The 17,717-nt window shown below is 39.2% G+C and overlaps 1 protein-coding gene across 1 annotated transcript; it reads left to right on the top strand.

Annotated features, from left to right (window-relative positions):
* Positions 1-3,993: 3,993 nt before the first annotated feature.
* LOC137630810 (uncharacterized) lies at positions 3,994-6,266 on the top strand. The gene is made up of 2 exons (XM_068362356.1): positions 3,994-4,114; positions 5,935-6,266. Exons 1-2 carry the CDS (start codon positions 4,051-4,053, stop codon positions 6,237-6,239), a joined length of 369 nt encoding a protein of 122 aa, XP_068218457.1. The 5' UTR covers positions 3,994-4,050; the 3' UTR covers positions 6,240-6,266.
* Positions 6,267-17,717: the final 11,451 nt, after the last annotated feature.

Raw genomic sequence — 17,717 nt, 5'->3', positions numbered from 1 at the left:
TTCATCACTTGTAATTGCTCCCATGAATCTCTAAATAGAACTATGCAAATCTCAAGTTGTTAAGATATTCCTCATCAATGTTAATTCCTTCATTTTCCCAATCATTTTTAAAAGCTCCGTCAAGGCACACTGTGAATAACTTTAAAGAGATAGGGTCTCCCTATCTTACTCCTTTCTCAATCGGATTTTTCCGACTATCTTAATGTAGTTTTAGGATTGCTATACTTCCCGTAAGGATATCTTAGAGGGTTCTATCATAAGATTCTTCTATTCCTTAACTTTGAAGGAATTTCATTACTACGAGAGTCTTGGTCTTGACAGAATCCAAAGCTTTCTCATGGTCTATACATGCCATACAATGTGGTTTGTCATACTCTCTTGATTTTGCCATTAGCTGGTTAATTACATTGATATGTTCAGTAGCTGAATACCCACTACTAAAGCCTGCCTGCTCTCTTGATTGATTGAAGTTTAGCTGTCTTTCTATTCGGACTAATATAATCTTTATATATATATATATATATATATATATATATATATATATATACATGAAAATTAATATGAGTAAAACTTGAGATAATATTCAATGAAAATGCAGAGACAACAAATAATAGTTATGTACAAACCTCTAGAGATTGTTAATGAATATACATACTTAGGACAGATAGTAAGGGTTTCCCTACGACATAAGCCTGAAATTAAAAGAATGATAATCATGTGATGGAGAGCTTTTGGTGAACAAAGAAAGATTATGAAATGTAAAATGCCACTTTTCCGTAAAGGAAATTATTTAGCCAGATAGTCATGCCATTATTAACTTATGCATCAGAAACTTAGAGCCTTACTAAAGCCTTAGAACATAAGCTAGTTACAACTGAAAGAGCTATGGAAAGAATAATGGTGGGAATAACACTAAAAGACAGAAAAGGAGCAAAATAAGTACAGTAAAGAATATTGTAATAATATGTAAGAAAAAGGAATGGATTGGGACAAGACATTTAATGAGAACATCAAATAATAGATGAACAAGAAAAATATTAGAATGGGCCCCTAGACACTACAAACGAAGCAGAAGGAGAAGACAATGGATTGATGTACCAAATAAATTTGTGTATACAGACTAGCATAGAAAGACCATACACGGACACGAGTTGAAGAACATTACTGAGGCTTTTTTCCTCCAGTGGAATAGCAATGGCTTATGATGATATACAATTTGTATTTGGTAGGATGATGTTTTGTTGTAGCTTTGCATATATCACTTTTATTTGGCTGTCCATCGCCAAAGGAGGCATGCCAAGGCCTCCGTGAATTTGACCGTTGCAAAGATTTGGACGTTGAGGAGCCACATCTGTCCTTGACATACGACAACCATTCTTTGGCCTTTATTATCGTTTAGTTGAATCACCCATAATTTGCATCATGCACTAATTATGTGCCTTATATATATTCTTACGAAGCTGGTCTAGTGTAGAGTAAATATTTTTTTTTTTTCATGTATTTTATTGGTGTATTTAACAGGTGTATAGCCAGCTCGTAAGGTGAGTTCCTCTCTTGTTGGTTTAAGTAATTGTATGTAAATTATGTAAAACTTTTGTCGTTCATTTTATTGTATTTATCACTCAAGTCAGTGTATGTAAATTTACGTTATTTTTAAGGATTAACATTTTATTTCACTTATTCTGTTATGAAGTGTTATGTAACCTCGTTTAGGTATGCTATACGACACATATGAGGTATGAACACGGGGGCTTATGCTATGTTTACGAGTTATTACAACATGTTTATATTTCCCTGTAGTTAGAATGTTCTTAAAAACCCAGAGTTAGTTTTATCGTTTTTTATTGTTTCGAGGAGGCAGGTGGGCGGAGTTAGCCGAGAGAGAGTTACCTCTCGAGCGAGGTTTGTTCCCTTGTTCGATAGACTTAGTTAGCAACTTTTGTGCCATTGGGCCTTTCCCCCAAGCCACGAGAATAATCTATTTAGAATTATCTAGTAGTTTTAAGTCACTATATATATATATATATATATATATATATATATATATATATATATATGCCACTAGGAAATTTTTAAGCAGCAGCGGAGATCCAACCTATCCCTGTGAAAGAGCCAACATCCTCTCTCCTCTCAAGTGCGTCCAGTGTGTGCCCACTCAAACGTGATTAATGATTTCTATCCAGCATATATCGTGTGTAGTGTGTTCAAATGTTGATAAATCCATTGAATGTGATTCCAAGTGTATTGTGTTAATGAAAGTATTTGTATAACATAAATTTTTGTAACTGGCCCTGTGAGATTTAGGTTAAAAAGTGATGTGTACTTGCTTGCTTATAGATTGTCCAGCCTTTTACTGAACATGGGCTCTTGCATTGGTAGCCCGTCGAACTGAAGTGTATTTCTTTTGGCTTAACTGTTCGGTTACCTCATGTGAGCCAAAACACACATTTTATATTTATGTAAATTTCATTTAGTATTTAATTATTAGAGTGTTTAAGTGTTAACTATTTTCATTAATTATCAAAATCGGATAGTTTTATAAATTAATTTCCAGTGAAACAAGTGATTGTATTTCTTTTGTTTTAGTCTGAAGGTTTTGTTCAAGATTTAATATTTCAAGTAATTTACTTATGGTGTTAATTCTTTTTTCATAAGTGTTGTAACTTTTTATAGAATATGTTTATTTTTGTAAAGAGTGTATTATTTCGATCCTCATTATTTCCTAATAGACCTTGCTCGTATCCCTGACTAAGAATTGAAGTAAGAGGTTGATTTGAATAGTTCAAGTAAAGTAATTACCCAGTTTGTTTTGAATAGTAAAGTAAATGACCTTTGGATATTCAGTGTTTTTATATATATTGCCCTCTTGGAGTTGCATAATTTCTTAGAGCTCAGGTAATAATTTTGAAGTATAACAGATTTATGTAAAAATAAACAGGTGAGTTTGGAATTCGGGAGGTTATGTAATTTGCCAGAGGTAATAGGCCTAATATCCATATATATAGATATGTGTGTATACAACATCAAATGCAGCTGTTTCTAGTCCTCTGCAAGACAAAGGCCTCAGACATTTTCTTATTCATGTTTGGGGTTTATCTGATAGCTCACAGCAAACCAACCTAGTTTGGGTAGCCCTGACTAGTACAGCTTCACTAATCATGGCAATACACAAACCCTTTCACCATACTGATGTGATCATTCAGAAAGGGATATATATATATATATATATATATATATATATATATATATTTATATCTATACAGAAAATTACATATAAAAATCTAGATATATATCAGTTTAGTGAGAATTGTGTTACTGTATGGACATGAGTCGTGGTATGACGATGAAACAGTATCCATCAGATTTTATAAGAAGAATATTGGGAGTTAAATGGCAGGACAGGATAAGCAATGAAACTATAACAGAGATGACCCGATTGCCTTATGTGGATGAGATCATGGTGACGGGTAGATGGAGATGGTTTGGGCATGCTCTTCGCACTCCCCAAGAGACATAAGTTCACCAACCTTTCAACTTGGCTCCATAACGCATTAAAAGATATGAAAGACCTACAGGCCTACATGGCTGAGGACTATTTAGCGTGAAGTAGATGATGAATGGAGAAGTATTGATTTGAAAGCTCAAGATAGAGACAACTGGCGAAATCTAATCGAGGTCCTTTGCGTCAATAGGCGTGGGAGGAGATGATGAATATATATATATATATATATATATATATATATATATATATATATATATATATATATATATATATATATATATATATATATATATATCGTAATTCTTAGCTTACTGAATTTTATACTTTCTATATCATCTGAGGCAAGCAAGATATTGAGTAATATAAGTGGATCAATTTGTTTAGACCCAGTGAGAAAACCACATCTGTGTTTGTAACACTTCTTCTAAAACTAAGTTGCAAAACATTAGGTCCTCCTTTTGATACACCATGTGTTCTCCAATACCCGGTATATAAGAAGGACTTAACTTGCACCTAATCGTCAGTGCTCTGCTTGGAACAAGTTCATCATGAAGTTCGTCTTACTATTGGTCCTGAGTCTTGCTGTCGCCTGCTTGGCTCAGCTTCCTTGCAGTAAGCATTGTTTCTTTCAGTAATGTTTGTTTGATTCAAGACAGAACAATTTCCAATAATGTCTTTGCTTTCATGATTGATTTTAAAGATTTTGCTATCATTGTACACATGCGATACTTATATTTAAAAAGACGGTCAATGAAATATTTCGGTCGAGGATAACCTCCTAATATTCAACATTTGGTGTATTGTAAGGTAGATGTAGCCTATTGCAGTGTCAAAGAAATTCTTCTTCGTGATGTAAACTATCTTATTAGTTTTTTTTTTTTATTACTTTTTATACTTCGCAAACATAATTAGAGGCTGCAAAATAAATCTTTGTACTCATGATAAAGTTCTGCTTGCTTCTGTCGTTGTAGCCTACATCAACGATTCTTATGATATTTTCTTCAAATTGGAAACACTTTAGATGAAATATTCATTGATTTTCACATCTGAGAGCAAGACTCTTCTTCTTTCTTAAAATTCTGAAGGAGGTAAGTATAGTGTAAAGCACTGTGTGATATATTTTGTTTTACTGAACAACGAAAATAACTTGTCTTGGTCCTTGTAGAAAATTTGGCTTCATTACGTTTTATGTACCTAGGTGTTTAAACATGCTTTTAGGGAGTTTCTATTGAGGAAATATAGAATGCTAAAATGTAGCGTTACTTTTTTTCCGATAGTCTCGCTTGGTTTATTAATTGTTACGTCTTCAAAACTTGTCTGCTTTGGTTGCTAGTTAGAGTCAGGGTTACTTCGGAAACAAAGGCATTTTATTAGAAGAAGGTCTATCTTGATCAATTCTTTTATTCAATTTGTAAAGCCATTTCTTTATTTCGGGAGATGGCGTTGCAGTTTTACATAAACTCAAACAGTTCCCTTCTATTTAGGTGAAATATCTATTAGATATTCAAAAGAAGAAGATATTCAAAAGGAAAAATACTTCTTATATGTTTTTTTTCAAACTTTGCCTGATTAGGAATTATCCTATTTTTGTTAATGGGAAATGCTTATTATTAGTAGGCTGGCCAGGGCACCAGCCACCCGTTGAGATACTACCGTTAGAGTTATGGGGTCCTTTAAGTGGCCAAACAGTGCTTCACTGGATTCTACTCTTTGATTACGGTTCACTTTCCCTTTGCCTACATATACATCGAATAGTGTGGCATATTCTTTACAGATTCTCCTCTGTCCTCATACACCTGAAAACACTGAGATTACCCAACAATTTTTCTTCACCCAAGGGATTAACTACTGCACTGTAATTGTTCAGTAGCTACTTTCCTCTTGGTAAGGGTAGAAGAGACTTTCTAGCTATGGTAAGCGGCTCTTCTAGGAGAAGGACCACTCCAAAATCAAACCATTATTCTCTGGTCTTTTGTAATGCCATCGCCTCTGTACCATGGCCTTCCACTGTCTTGAGTTAGAGTCATCTTGCCCAAGGGTACACTCGGGCACACAATTCTATCTAATTTCTCTTCCTTTTGTTTTGTTAAAAAATTTTACAGTTTATGTAGGAAAAATTTATTTCTATGTTACTGTTCTTAGAATAATTCATTTTTCCTTTTTTCTTTTCCTCACTGGGCTATTTTCCCTGTTGGGGTCCTTGGTCTTATAACATCCTGCTTTTCCAACTAGGGTTGTAGCTTATCAAATGATAATAATACTGATAATAAAAATAATAATAATAATAATAATAATAATTATTATATGCTCACTTTGATGATTAATCTTTACGATATTGTTGTTATTATGCAACCACATAATCCATGGAGACAGTACAGCTTTTTAATTTTATTCAAGTCTCATAGTTGTTTCTCTTGTCTTCTTTCCTACAGTCCCCAGCAAACCTAAAAATCTCCGCATTGGTTATATTTCGGACCACACCATCGGCATAGAATTCGAGGACCCTGATGATTTTGACCAATGTCCCATCGCAGCCTACCACCAGGAAATCGAGAAGGTGCAGGAAGCCAGGAAGGTATCGCTGGCCGACCCTCAGACCCCATCAGACCAATCGCACTACCACGACTTCTTATTCCTTACTCCCAATACCCTTTACAAGATAAGCGTCACTTCATTGTCCCATTACGATATTGCCTCCCACCCAGCCACTATTGAAGCTGAGACTTTGAGGCACTGAGAACTGATACTGATGTGATCAGTCGTCTCAGAGTTTTACAGGTTCTTATGAACTGTTGTATTTAGGTGGAAATGTTAAATCGTTAATAATAAACATAAATAAACTATTTGTAAGCTTCATTTAACCTTTTTCGGATGAAAGATAATGTGAAATAAACTAAGGCAAAAAGTGATTTATATGATGACAAACCTACTCTAAATCCAATTTAAAATGGCCCATACAAGTATATCATAGCGTAAAAAGTAACTTTGCATATCAAAGCCAGATAGATATTAACTATCACACTTGTGGATCGGGCATTCATATACGGTAGGCTAAATAACTAGAGTGTATGTTGTGTATGTGTTCGGGAACTATTTGTTTAGAGGTCTTGTTTTCAATGTTTTGGTGAAACTCCTAATTTTTACGGTCTGACGGTGTTCGGAAAATGGTGGTGATTGTCTAAGATGCAGGAGAATTGTAAGGGATTATTAAAGTACAGTGAGTAATCTCATCTCTCTTGATTTTGTTTGTTTCAATGGGAGGATTTTAATTCTGTAGATCAAACAGTCTGTTTTCCATAAGCTGGACTTTTTTGGGCTCAAGCCATGTCGTCCTGATGGAAGCTTCCTATAGACAGCTTTCTAAGGGATATTTGGCTACAGTGATACTCCCAGAGAATTGACCATAGGTCTCCAGAATTCTAACTCCTGGCGCGAGTATTCTTAAAATTTTTCTTAAGGATATTGTATAATATCAGGGGACGTATATCTTGATACGACACATGGTAATCTTCACCCCGAATAGCGTTTTCGCTTTGAGGGGGAAGAGTGGTGAAATTGAATGGGAGCCGTTATCAAGGTTACCCTTCCTCCCCTACTACTACAGGGCTCCAAGATGGCACTCATTCCTATTTCAGTAGCGCTTTTGCACGGTGTTCTCCGTGCTTATCTAGTATTTTAGATGACTATTTTCGAGGAATTATTATGCATTCTCCAGCCTCTTCTGCCTCTGGAAATTTAAGTATTTAATCTTTACAGTGTATAATTTTTTGCTCTCTTCTCACAATGAAATTAGCATAAATTTAATGTGTTTATTGGAACATAACCGGTCACCGGAGGCGCCATTTTGGGCGCTGTCGTTCGTCATGCATGCTTTATTTAGTCAGCAGAACGACATTCCCGGTATTTAGCTTTAATGAATTATAGCTATTTAGGCAAAATTATACTAGTGTAGATAAGATCATGCAAATATTTTTCCTCTTCCTAAATGTGCCGATCGTATACGTTAGAGTCCCAGTGATATAGGTAGCCGATATCTTGCCCCGCGCTAGGCTAACCTAGCCTATGCGCTTTAGTATGCTTTCATACATTATCCCCGTTTACCCTCGCGTATCGCTTTATCAATTCAACAGGAGATAGTATATCTCCTAGAATTTATTATGTAATTCGATACCCGTCTCCTTCGAAGATTTAAGGGTAAACCCTCCTTCCCTCTGAGTGCCGCCATTAAGCAACAACCCTATCTTGGTCTCGCCATAGAATAGTACACTCCGGCTTGACTAGGCTAGTGTTTCTGTCATCCCCCCTTGCCGGTGAGTATCCCTGCTTGGATTTACGACAGTAACTCAGAGTAATCAGTCTTTATGCTGGCGGCTTGGCTGCCGGATGAGTAGTCACTCCCCTGCCGGTTTACAGTTGTAGGCATAGGAAGTTTAGCTTCCCTAGTCCGCATCTGAGGTGGTAGTACAATGCCGCCACCTTCTCCCCTGCAGTCTAGAAGACAAGTCTTGTTTTGTCAGACCCTAGGCTGAAGAATCGACATTCTTCTACTGCCTAGGATGGCGCTAATATTGAAACGAAGTTTCAGCTGTGTTTGGAAATGGTGGCAATCCTGCCGCCTTCTCCCGACACAACATACAAGACCCTCTCCTTGCCCCTCTCTGTCCTTTAGCGATAGCCTAGCCATCGCATGTCTGTGGCCGGTGTCCTACAATCTCCCTGCTTGCCGGGTAGAACGTGGCGCCGGCAGGGCTCCTACATAGGCAGCTTGATAGCCGCTCTGACTTTCCCCTACGTACGCAAGGCTCCGTGAAAGGTTGTGCCGCCTATGACGGTTGCCGGTGGGAGACCCTTTAGTCTCTGAGTGTTCTTCAGTTCTATCTTGGACTGCCATCCACATCCCTGAAACCGGCAGTAGCCGGCAACAGATCTTGTGGCTGGATGGAAGGTAGAATGATTCATTCCCCCCTCCCATTTGAACCCTCATTCTGGAGGAAGGCAGTAGGAATAATAATGCCTACACCCTTATATTTGTGCTAAACTACACTATTAAGGTAGTCCTTCGCTCCATGCTTTCTCTCTCTCTGTCGGCTATTGCCGTCAGTATGCTGCCGGCTGGACGGGTGCCGCCAGGTGCTAGCCTAGCCGGCAACATGGCGGCTGAACTACAGTATATGTTTGTACAATAGCCAGTATTTCTTCAGTATAGTACATACTACAGGCAGAAAACTATGGTATATATTATACAGTAGTTTATTTTCTAACGTACCCTGTGTATCCTTTCACAGTCTATTGTTGAGACCAATCTTATATTGAAGTGAAGTATTCCTTCAATACACTGATGAAAGTCATCACACCATAATTTACCCACAATATTAATACTTTATGAAAGGGTTAGTGCTAGTATACACTAATTCTAACACGAGAGGTTAGAACCCTTCTTCTTTGATTTTCCTTTGATAAGGAAATTCTAATATTAATGTTGGGGGAGGTCACAGCAATTGGCTGGACAGGAGACACAAGTGTGTCTTTCCTATTTCCTTTTTAGCTTACTATCCTAAGCTATAATGGTTAAGATACCAAAACATTTATGGCATGAAAATTATTTATCAAGTGTGATAAATTACCACATACTCATTTTAATTTCCTTTCTTTGCAAGAGGAGCAGAAAATGAAGTGTGGTATGATGTACTGTAACCGCAAGAGTAGGAACTTTTGTGGTCACACCATGTGCAGGTCTCATGCCGCCTGCGTTGTTACCACCGAAGCTTTGCGGTATTGGGACCCCAAAGACTGCAACATCTGCTCGGCATTGGTGGCCAAGGGTTTCGGCTGCCCCAAGTCAACGGAGTCGAGGGACGCAGCACGCGAGAAGCTTCGCAAATGGGTACGAGGGTTCCAGAAGAACTCTCCGGGACCGTACCTCCCTAATGATAGGATGCGTAGCCTGCTGTTCCCTAAAGCTGGCACTGATGCCGTCGTGCCCCAGACACGACCCGGGCCTCCCTGCGGCCAGATCGCAGTTTAGGCAGAAGTTAGTGAAGCTATGTAAGGCATGGACATCCACCAGGAGGAAAGGATGTCTGAAGTGTCTACGGACACAGAGAAGTATCTACTTCGGGACGATTCAGAGGAAGAGTCTACCCTTCCTCCAGGAGGAGATGAAGACGACGATTCGTCAGAAGTGGAGGAACCCCTTCCACCTGTGCCTGCAGTAGAATTGACACCATCTACATCTTCGGCTCCTACCCCTCCATTGGACGCCATGGGGCAGGCAGTTTTGGCCCATATTACCGCCCTAATGGAGAATCTTCGCAACGAAAGTGAAGAAAGGGAAGCGAAGATTACTAGAGAGCTTCGGGAAGCGACTCTGACAGCCGCCTCCCGAGGGTCTTACAAGCGACTCAGAGTTCAAGACCTGCCATCCTGCTCCGAGATCAATCCATGGATGTATGCAGAGTTCATGCCTATTATATCTCGGAGAAGATGGGAGCAATTCCCCTGGATGACATTCAGTTCTGGCCGAACTTTAACACATACCTGGAGTGCTTCATTCAATTGAAGAATGAACCAGCGTCAAAGGAAGAGACGGAACCGAAGGAAGTCATGGTATTCGACCACGACAAGGCACAGGCTCTCTTGACGAGTAGCCTGAAGAAAGCAGGTTATACCAACTGGCGAGTTTCTGCAATGAGCAAGAAACACCCTACCTTTCTTGCTCCTGCTTCAAGAGCCTTCCCCTTTACGTCGAAGGCATTCCAGGCTGTTGCCAAGGCAGTCGAGGCAGGCAAACCATGCCCTACACTAGAGGAGTGTAGGCCTCTGTCTTTAGCCCTGCCCACAGATGAGGAGTGGAAGGAGGTCTACCTAACCTTCTCAGTAGGAATGCTAGATGGAGATATCGCGGGACAGCAGTTCAGTAAGAACCTCCCTAAGCTGTCGGACTTTATCTTGCGAAGGTAGCAAGAGACAAAGGAGAGGCTAGCCGCCTCCCTGTCCCTCCAGAACTGCTTAGAGATGTGTGCAGGCCACAACAGCACCCCAGACATGCTCACGGTCCTGGCCAAGATGCATATGCCCACCCTCGTGAAGGACCTGTACGCCTTCATGAAGGTCTAGGAGAGCCTGTAGGGAGTTCGTGTTCGCTGCCGCGACGGTGAAACACGTACCCAGGAAGCTGATTTCTTCCAGCATCTGGGGGTAAAGACCTCTTCCCAAAGGAAGCGGTCAAAGAGGTAGTTGAGAAAGCTGCCACGGAGAATAGGAACCTTCTCCAAAAGTGGGGCATCTCATCAAAGAGGAAGTCTTCCCCGGATGCGGGTCCCCAACCAAAACGGAAGACAAAGAAGCCAAGACTACCTTCTCGGCCTCCTCATCAACATCCCACAGTCGCAATGCCACAAGTGGTTGCTCAACCACAGACCACCTTCCAAGTGGTGCCTCAACAGCTGGTTGCCCAATCACCAGATTTTAACCCAGGGTTTGAGAGGCAAATCACTACCATTGCGTCTGAAAGGAAGAGGTTCTCGACGGGGCTCCTCACGACACCCTTCAAGAGGCAAGGGTGGACGCGGTCACAGTGGCAAGCCCTCTGGACCTCCCAAGCAATGAGATGCTACAGGTAGGAGGGAGGCTCCAACATTTTCGGGATCGTTGGACCTTCGATCCCTGGGCCCACAGCCTAATCAAAAATGGACTAGGATTGAAATGGAACAGGTCTTCACCTTCATTTCCTCAATTCTTCCAACACTCTACCCCCCTTACTGGAAGAATATACCTTAGAACTCTTGAGCAAAAAGGTTTTAAAGAAAGCAAAGTCCATCAAATTCCAGGGAAGGCTATTTTGTGTTCCCAAGAAGGACTCGGACAAACTCAGAGTCATTTTGGACTTGTCGCCACTCAACAAATTCATCGATAACAAGTTCAGGATGTTAACCCTTCAACACATAAGGACCCTGTTACCGAAAGGGGTGTACACAGTCTCAATAGACCTGGCAGATGCTTACTGGCACCTCCCAGTCAGCCGCCCCCTCTCCTCCTACCTAGGATTCAAGCTACAGAAGACAAAGTATGTGTTCAGAGCCATGCCCTTCGGACTAAACATCGCCCCAAGGATCTTCACGAAACTTGCGGACGCAGTCGTACAAAAACTACGCCTAGAAGGCGTTCAGGTGGCATCGTACTTGGATGACTGGCTGGTGTGAGCAGCATCCAAGACTGCTTGTTTGCAAGCATCCAAAAAAGTGATCCAGTTTCTGGAACATCTGGGATTCAAGATCAACTTCAAGAAGTCTCGCCTCTCTCCAGCTCAAGAGTTTCAATGGCTGGGAATCCATTGGAACTTGAAGTCACACCGCCTCTCCATTCCACCAAAGAAGAGGAGAGAGATCGTGGGTTCTCTCAAGAGACTACTGAAATCCAACAGGATCTCAAGACGCCAACAAGAAAGAGTACTGGGCTGTCTCCAGTTTGCAGCAGTAACAGACTCAGTGCTAAGAGCACAGTTGAAAGATGCATCAGGAGTCTGGAGAAGATACGCATCAAACGCTCGAAGAGATCTACAAAGACCGTACCGACCTTACTACGATCACTTCTCAAGCCGTGGTCGAAGGTCAAGAGCCTAACGAGGACGTTCCCTTACAACCACCTACCCATTGGTGACCATCCACATGGATGCCTCGACGGAAGGATGGGGAGGTCACTCCCATCAAAGGAAAGTCCAAGGGACTTGGTCGTCTCTGTTCAAGACCTTTCACATCAATATTCTGGAGGCCATGGCAGTCCTCTTGTTGCTGAAGAAACTATCCCCTCACAGATCAGCCCACATCAGGCTGGTCTTGGACAGCGAAGTGATAGTGAGATGTCTAAACCGACAAGGCTCGAGATTGCCCCACATCAACCATGGGATGTTAGCCATCTTTCGTTAGCGAAAAAGAAGAGATGGCACTTATCAGCAGCTCACCTACAAGGGTTCCGCAATGTGACGGCGGACGCTTTATCCAGGCTAAAGCCGATAGAGTCGGAATGGTCCCTAGATGCAGAATCATTCTCCTTCATCTTGGAAAAAGTCCCAGAACTGCAGATCGACCTCTTCGCGACGAGCAACAACAAGAATCTACCTCGATATGTAGCCCCATACGAGGACCCTCTGGCGGAGGCGACGGAAGCCATGTCCCTCGATTGGAACAAATGGACCCGGATGTACCTGTTCCCTCCAACCAATATCCTGCTGAAGGTCCTTAATAAGCTGAGATCCTTCAAGGGAATTGCAGCACTAGTGACCCCCAAGTGGCCCAAGAGCAATTGGTTCCCTCTAGTGATGAACTGAAGCTGAGGCTGGTCCCTCTACCGAACCAAGCTCTATCTCAACTGGTTCAGAAGTCGACTGCCTTTGCTTCATAACAGAGAACCCAAAACCTTCATCTCATGATTTTCTAACCTTGGCAGTAAAGAAAAGATTTGGGATCTCAAAAGGCAGTATAGACTTCCTAGAAGAGTACAAGTCAAAGTCAACAAAAAGACAATACGATCATCTTGGAAAAAGTGGGTTGATTTCGTAAAAGCAAAAAGGCCAAAAGAAATCTCAATAGACTTCTGCCTGTCCTTCTTCATCCACCTTCACCAGCAAGGCTTGGCTGCCACCATGATAACTAGACTTAAACCTGCAGCCCCTCCGAAGCCCATTTCATGGTCTCTGGATAAAGTTTTACACTATGCTTCAGCCTTGAACGATGAAGATTGTTCTCTAAAGGATCTAACATAAAAAGTTATTTTCCTGGTCGCCATAGCCTCAGGGGCTAGAGTTAGTGAAATAGTAGCCCTATCAAGAGATGAGGGTCATATTCAGTTCACAGAAGTGGGAGAACTGAATCTCTTTCCTGATCCTACTTTTCTCTCCAAACACGAGCTACCCACCCAAAGGTGGGGTCCCTGGAGAATCTGGCCTCTGAAGGAAGATGTCTCTCTATGTCCAGTAGAGTGTCTAAAGGGGAGGACAGCTCTTCAAAGGCAAAACTTCAGGATCAAACTTAACCCTAAATCAACAGAGGGCGAAGCTCACCTACTTCATTCGGAGAGCGGATCCTGATAGTACACCCGCAGGTCATGATCCGAGAAAAATTGCTTCTTCACTGAACTTTTTTCAGTATATGGAGTTTGAGCGTTTTTGCTCATACACTGGTTGGAAGTCCTCCAGAGTGTTTTACAAACATTATGTGAAGCAAGTGCATGAACTCAAACATTTTGTGGTGGCGGCAGGTAGTGTGGTAAAACCTGTCGTCAAGTGCTGCGATGAACAGTGAATTGATTGGTTCTCTCAATTGGGGTGGAAAGATGTTGACACCTTCCAGTGCAATATCCTTTTATGTGAGTGTCACCCTGGTGACACTAGGACTGTTCTTTTCTAGGTGCAGAATTATACAAATGACACTAGGGGCATGTTTACACTGTACATAGTGTTGAGATTATCCAACATTTACAGTAAGATTATCTTAATAATTTTCTCAACTGTTGTGAGTGGCCTTAATCCCTTTCTTCCCTTTCAGGTAGAAAAACATTGTCTGTATATGTTGAATATATAATTCCTTTTTATGTTATATTACACCTGTTGTTCCATTTAATCATTGACTTAATAAATGATTAAAGTGCAATTGCACTTATTTTGCCCCACAAGTAGCTAAAATAAAATGTAGCTGGAGTCCTTTTACTTATTTTCCTAAGAAAAACTCATACTTATGGTACTGATGTGGATGAACAAAAAGATCTGGTTCATACTTATATTTGTTCCTGCACGAATTCAAACCTTGAGCTTTCATCGTCTAGTAAAACTCTTCCCTGCAGGGGGCAGGAAGCCCTAACATTGTTCCATGATTAGTGGTAATGACGTATAACGGTATCGTCATATCTTTCAGCAGTCTGGATGACCATATAATAGCTGACCCAAGGTTGAGGCACATATACAAACCTACAGATACAGTACTTTTAAGTAATTCTCTGGTAAATTTCCATCAGGACGACATGGCCCGAGCCCAAAAAATGGATTTTTAAGCAAAGCTAAAAATCTATTTTTAGGTGAGATGGCCATGTCGTCCTGATGGACCCACCCTCCTTTTCTAAGAAAAGGCTTAGGTAATAATCCCTCCCGAAACTACTATATCTGTAGCACCATGCTCAATGCTACAAGGAATGAGCACCATCTTGGACCATGTAATAGGAGGGGAGGAAGGGTAACCTTGATAACGGCTCCCCTTCAATTTCGCCACTCTTACCCCTCAATTCGAAAACGCTATTCAGGTTGAAGATTGCCATGTGTCGTATCAAGATATACGTCCCCTGATATTATGCGATATCCTTAAGAAAAATTTTAAGGATACTCGCGCCAGGAGTTAGAATTCTGGTCAATTCTCTGGGAGTATCACTGTAGCCAAATATCCCTTAGAAAGCTGTCTATAGGAAGCTTCCATCAGGACGACATGGCCATCTCACCCAAAAATAGATTTTTCGCTTTGCATGAAAATCCGTCTTCTAGGCCATACTTTAGGCCAAGTTGGAAGTTTTAATTCCACCTTGTCTTAGGCTAGGCTAAGCTAAATGGTTTAAGTAAGCTGAGCAATCTATGGGGCATGTCCCCAGTGTTAGCAAACATTTGGTTTTCGTTGAATGTTGTGGGTCAGGTAACTTTTGACGTTTGTTACTGGAAGTAGGTAATTATAAATGTAAAGTTCGGGTGATGGCTTTATATGTTGCTGTAAATGTAACTGACCTAACAACCTAACCCAAGTTAGTTTCGTAGTATGATGATTAGGAACAATATTTTTTCATTCTATTTATATGCTTGGATGGACTGAGTAGCCAAACAGTCAATCACAAGCTTACACACTCGCACACACTCACATGTCCCTTGTGTGTGTCTGTATTTTAAATATATATATATATATATATATATATATATATATGTGTGTGTGTGTGTGTGTGTGTGTGTGTACGTATATATATGCAGAAGAATCACAGGGAAAACTAAACTATGAAATATAAGATTAAGTCCTAACTAGTTTCGTGATACCTCTTTAGAGGACTGACCAGTCTCCTAAAGAAGTATCACGAATCTAGTCAGGACTTAATCTTATATTTCATATTTTCATTTTCCCTGTGGTTCTTCTGCATCTGAGCATCACGTTTCCCTGTGATTTTTATGCATATATATATATATATATATATATATATATATATATATATATACACATATTATATATATATATATATATATATATATATATATATATATATATACACATATATATATATATATATATATATATATATATATATATATATATATATATATGTGTGTGTGTGTGTGTATGTACATATATATATATATATATATATATATATATATATATATATATATATATATATATATATATATATATATATGTATAAATGTATATATATATATATATATATATACATATATATATATATATATATATATATATATATGATTTTGGCAATGGTTTCCTACAGGAATACTGGTATTTTCTCAGCTTCTTCAAGTTTTCAGATGTAACCCTTTGGTTAAAGAAACATTGAATATTCCCTTTTTTCATTTATTGACGACAGCGCAGTTTCGAACAAAACTATGATTTTATCATGTTATGTTTGGATAACATAAGTTTACAATTCCTTTTATATTACAAACTTGTACAAAGATTTTGCTTATTCTTTAAAATTATATATGTATATATATATAGACTCTATACTCTATTTAAGAGATTTATATCCAGCCCATAAGGTTAGTTCCACTCATGTAGGATTGAGTAATTTATAAAAATCACATGAGACTTTCGTCATGTCTTTAGATGTATTTTCATTCAGTTCCGTACATGTAAATTTACGTTATTTTAAAGAATTAACTTTTTTTCACATAGTTTTGTTACAAAGTCCTTTGTAATTTTATAGGTATGCTGTACGACACACATGAGGTATGAGCATGAAGGATTTTGTCATTTTTCCCACGTGGTTAGAAAATGCATGAAAATTCTAGTTTAAGGTTTTTCTTTTTTATAATGATATGGGAGTAAAGTGGGCGGAGTTAGCAGAAAGAGTTGCCTCGCAAGCAAGGTTAGTACCCTTTCTTCAAATTACTAAGTTGGCAACCTTACACCGCTAGAGCCATGCCCTCACGCCACAAGAATGATTTGCTAGAAATTTTTAGATGAATTAAGGTAATATATATAGAGCCTAGCAATAAGCAGCAGAAGAGATCCAGCCTATCTCTTTGATAGAGCCAACGTCTGCCAACCCTTTCTCCTCTCAAGCGTGTATAGTGTTTTCCTCCCAAAAGTGATTAGTGATTTCTCTCCAACATATATTCTGTATTGTGATATTATTGGGTGATTAGTTAAAAGTGTATTATTAATGTAAGTACATTTTACAATATGAATTTTTGTAACTGGCCCTGTGAGATTTAGGTTAAACAGTGAAGTGTATTTATTTTGCTCAACCGTTGGGTAATATTGTGTGAGCCAAAGGACGTAAGGGTATTAGTTAAGTATATAAGTGTAAATTTGATTTATTTTCTCCAGTGTTAAAGTGTCAACTTTTTCTTTAATTGTGAAAATTAAATATTTTTTAGTAAATTCATTTCTAGTGAATCAAGTAATTGTATAATTTTTATAGTGTTTTTCTTTTTGTCTTAGTCTCAGGTATAGTTATGATTTAAATTCCAAGTGATTTATTTTTGGTGTTAATTCTTTTGAACTGTTGTTACTTTTTATAAAATATACTTATTCTTGTAAAGTGTGTATTATTTCGATCACCAATATTTTTTCTCAGTACTTTGCTCGTATCCCCTGACTAAGAACCAAAGTAAGAGGTTGGTTTTAGAATAGTTCACTTAAAGCAATCACCCACTTTTTGTTTTTAATTACCGTCTGGGAGTTGCGTAATTTTCTCAGAGCTTGGTGTATTTCTAGTACTGTATATATCAGGCTTGTGTAAAATTGAATAGGTGAATTTTAGAGTTGGGGAATTTACGTAATTCGCTAGCCGTAATATATGTATATATATTTGTATACATACATATATATACACATACACTTATATGCATATGTACACGCATACACATGGATGCACGCTCTGACCTGCACCACTACAGAAATTATCCGTATCGCTTTCTGCTTGAAGGAAGCATATATTCAGAATCTCGTTGAATGTT

This window comes from Palaemon carinicauda, chromosome 39 (assembly GCF_036898095.1).
Source record: "Palaemon carinicauda isolate YSFRI2023 chromosome 39, ASM3689809v2, whole genome shotgun sequence".
Classification (NCBI taxonomy): domain Eukaryota; kingdom Metazoa; phylum Arthropoda; class Malacostraca; order Decapoda; family Palaemonidae; genus Palaemon; species Palaemon carinicauda.
This window is presented reverse-complemented; position numbering and strand designations above follow the sequence as displayed.

What these genes read in the sequence shown, in the direction of transcription:
- LOC137630810 (XM_068362356.1), top strand. Translation starts at nt 4,051, where the DNA reads ATGAAGTTCGTCTTACTATTGGTCCTGAGTCTTGCTGTCGCCTGCTTG. An exon ending in CTTGGCTCAGCTTCCTTGCA is followed by an intron (nt 4,115 to 5,934) that starts GTAAGCATTGTT and finishes TCTTTCCTACAG; the next exon opens with TCCCCAGCAAACCTAAAAAT.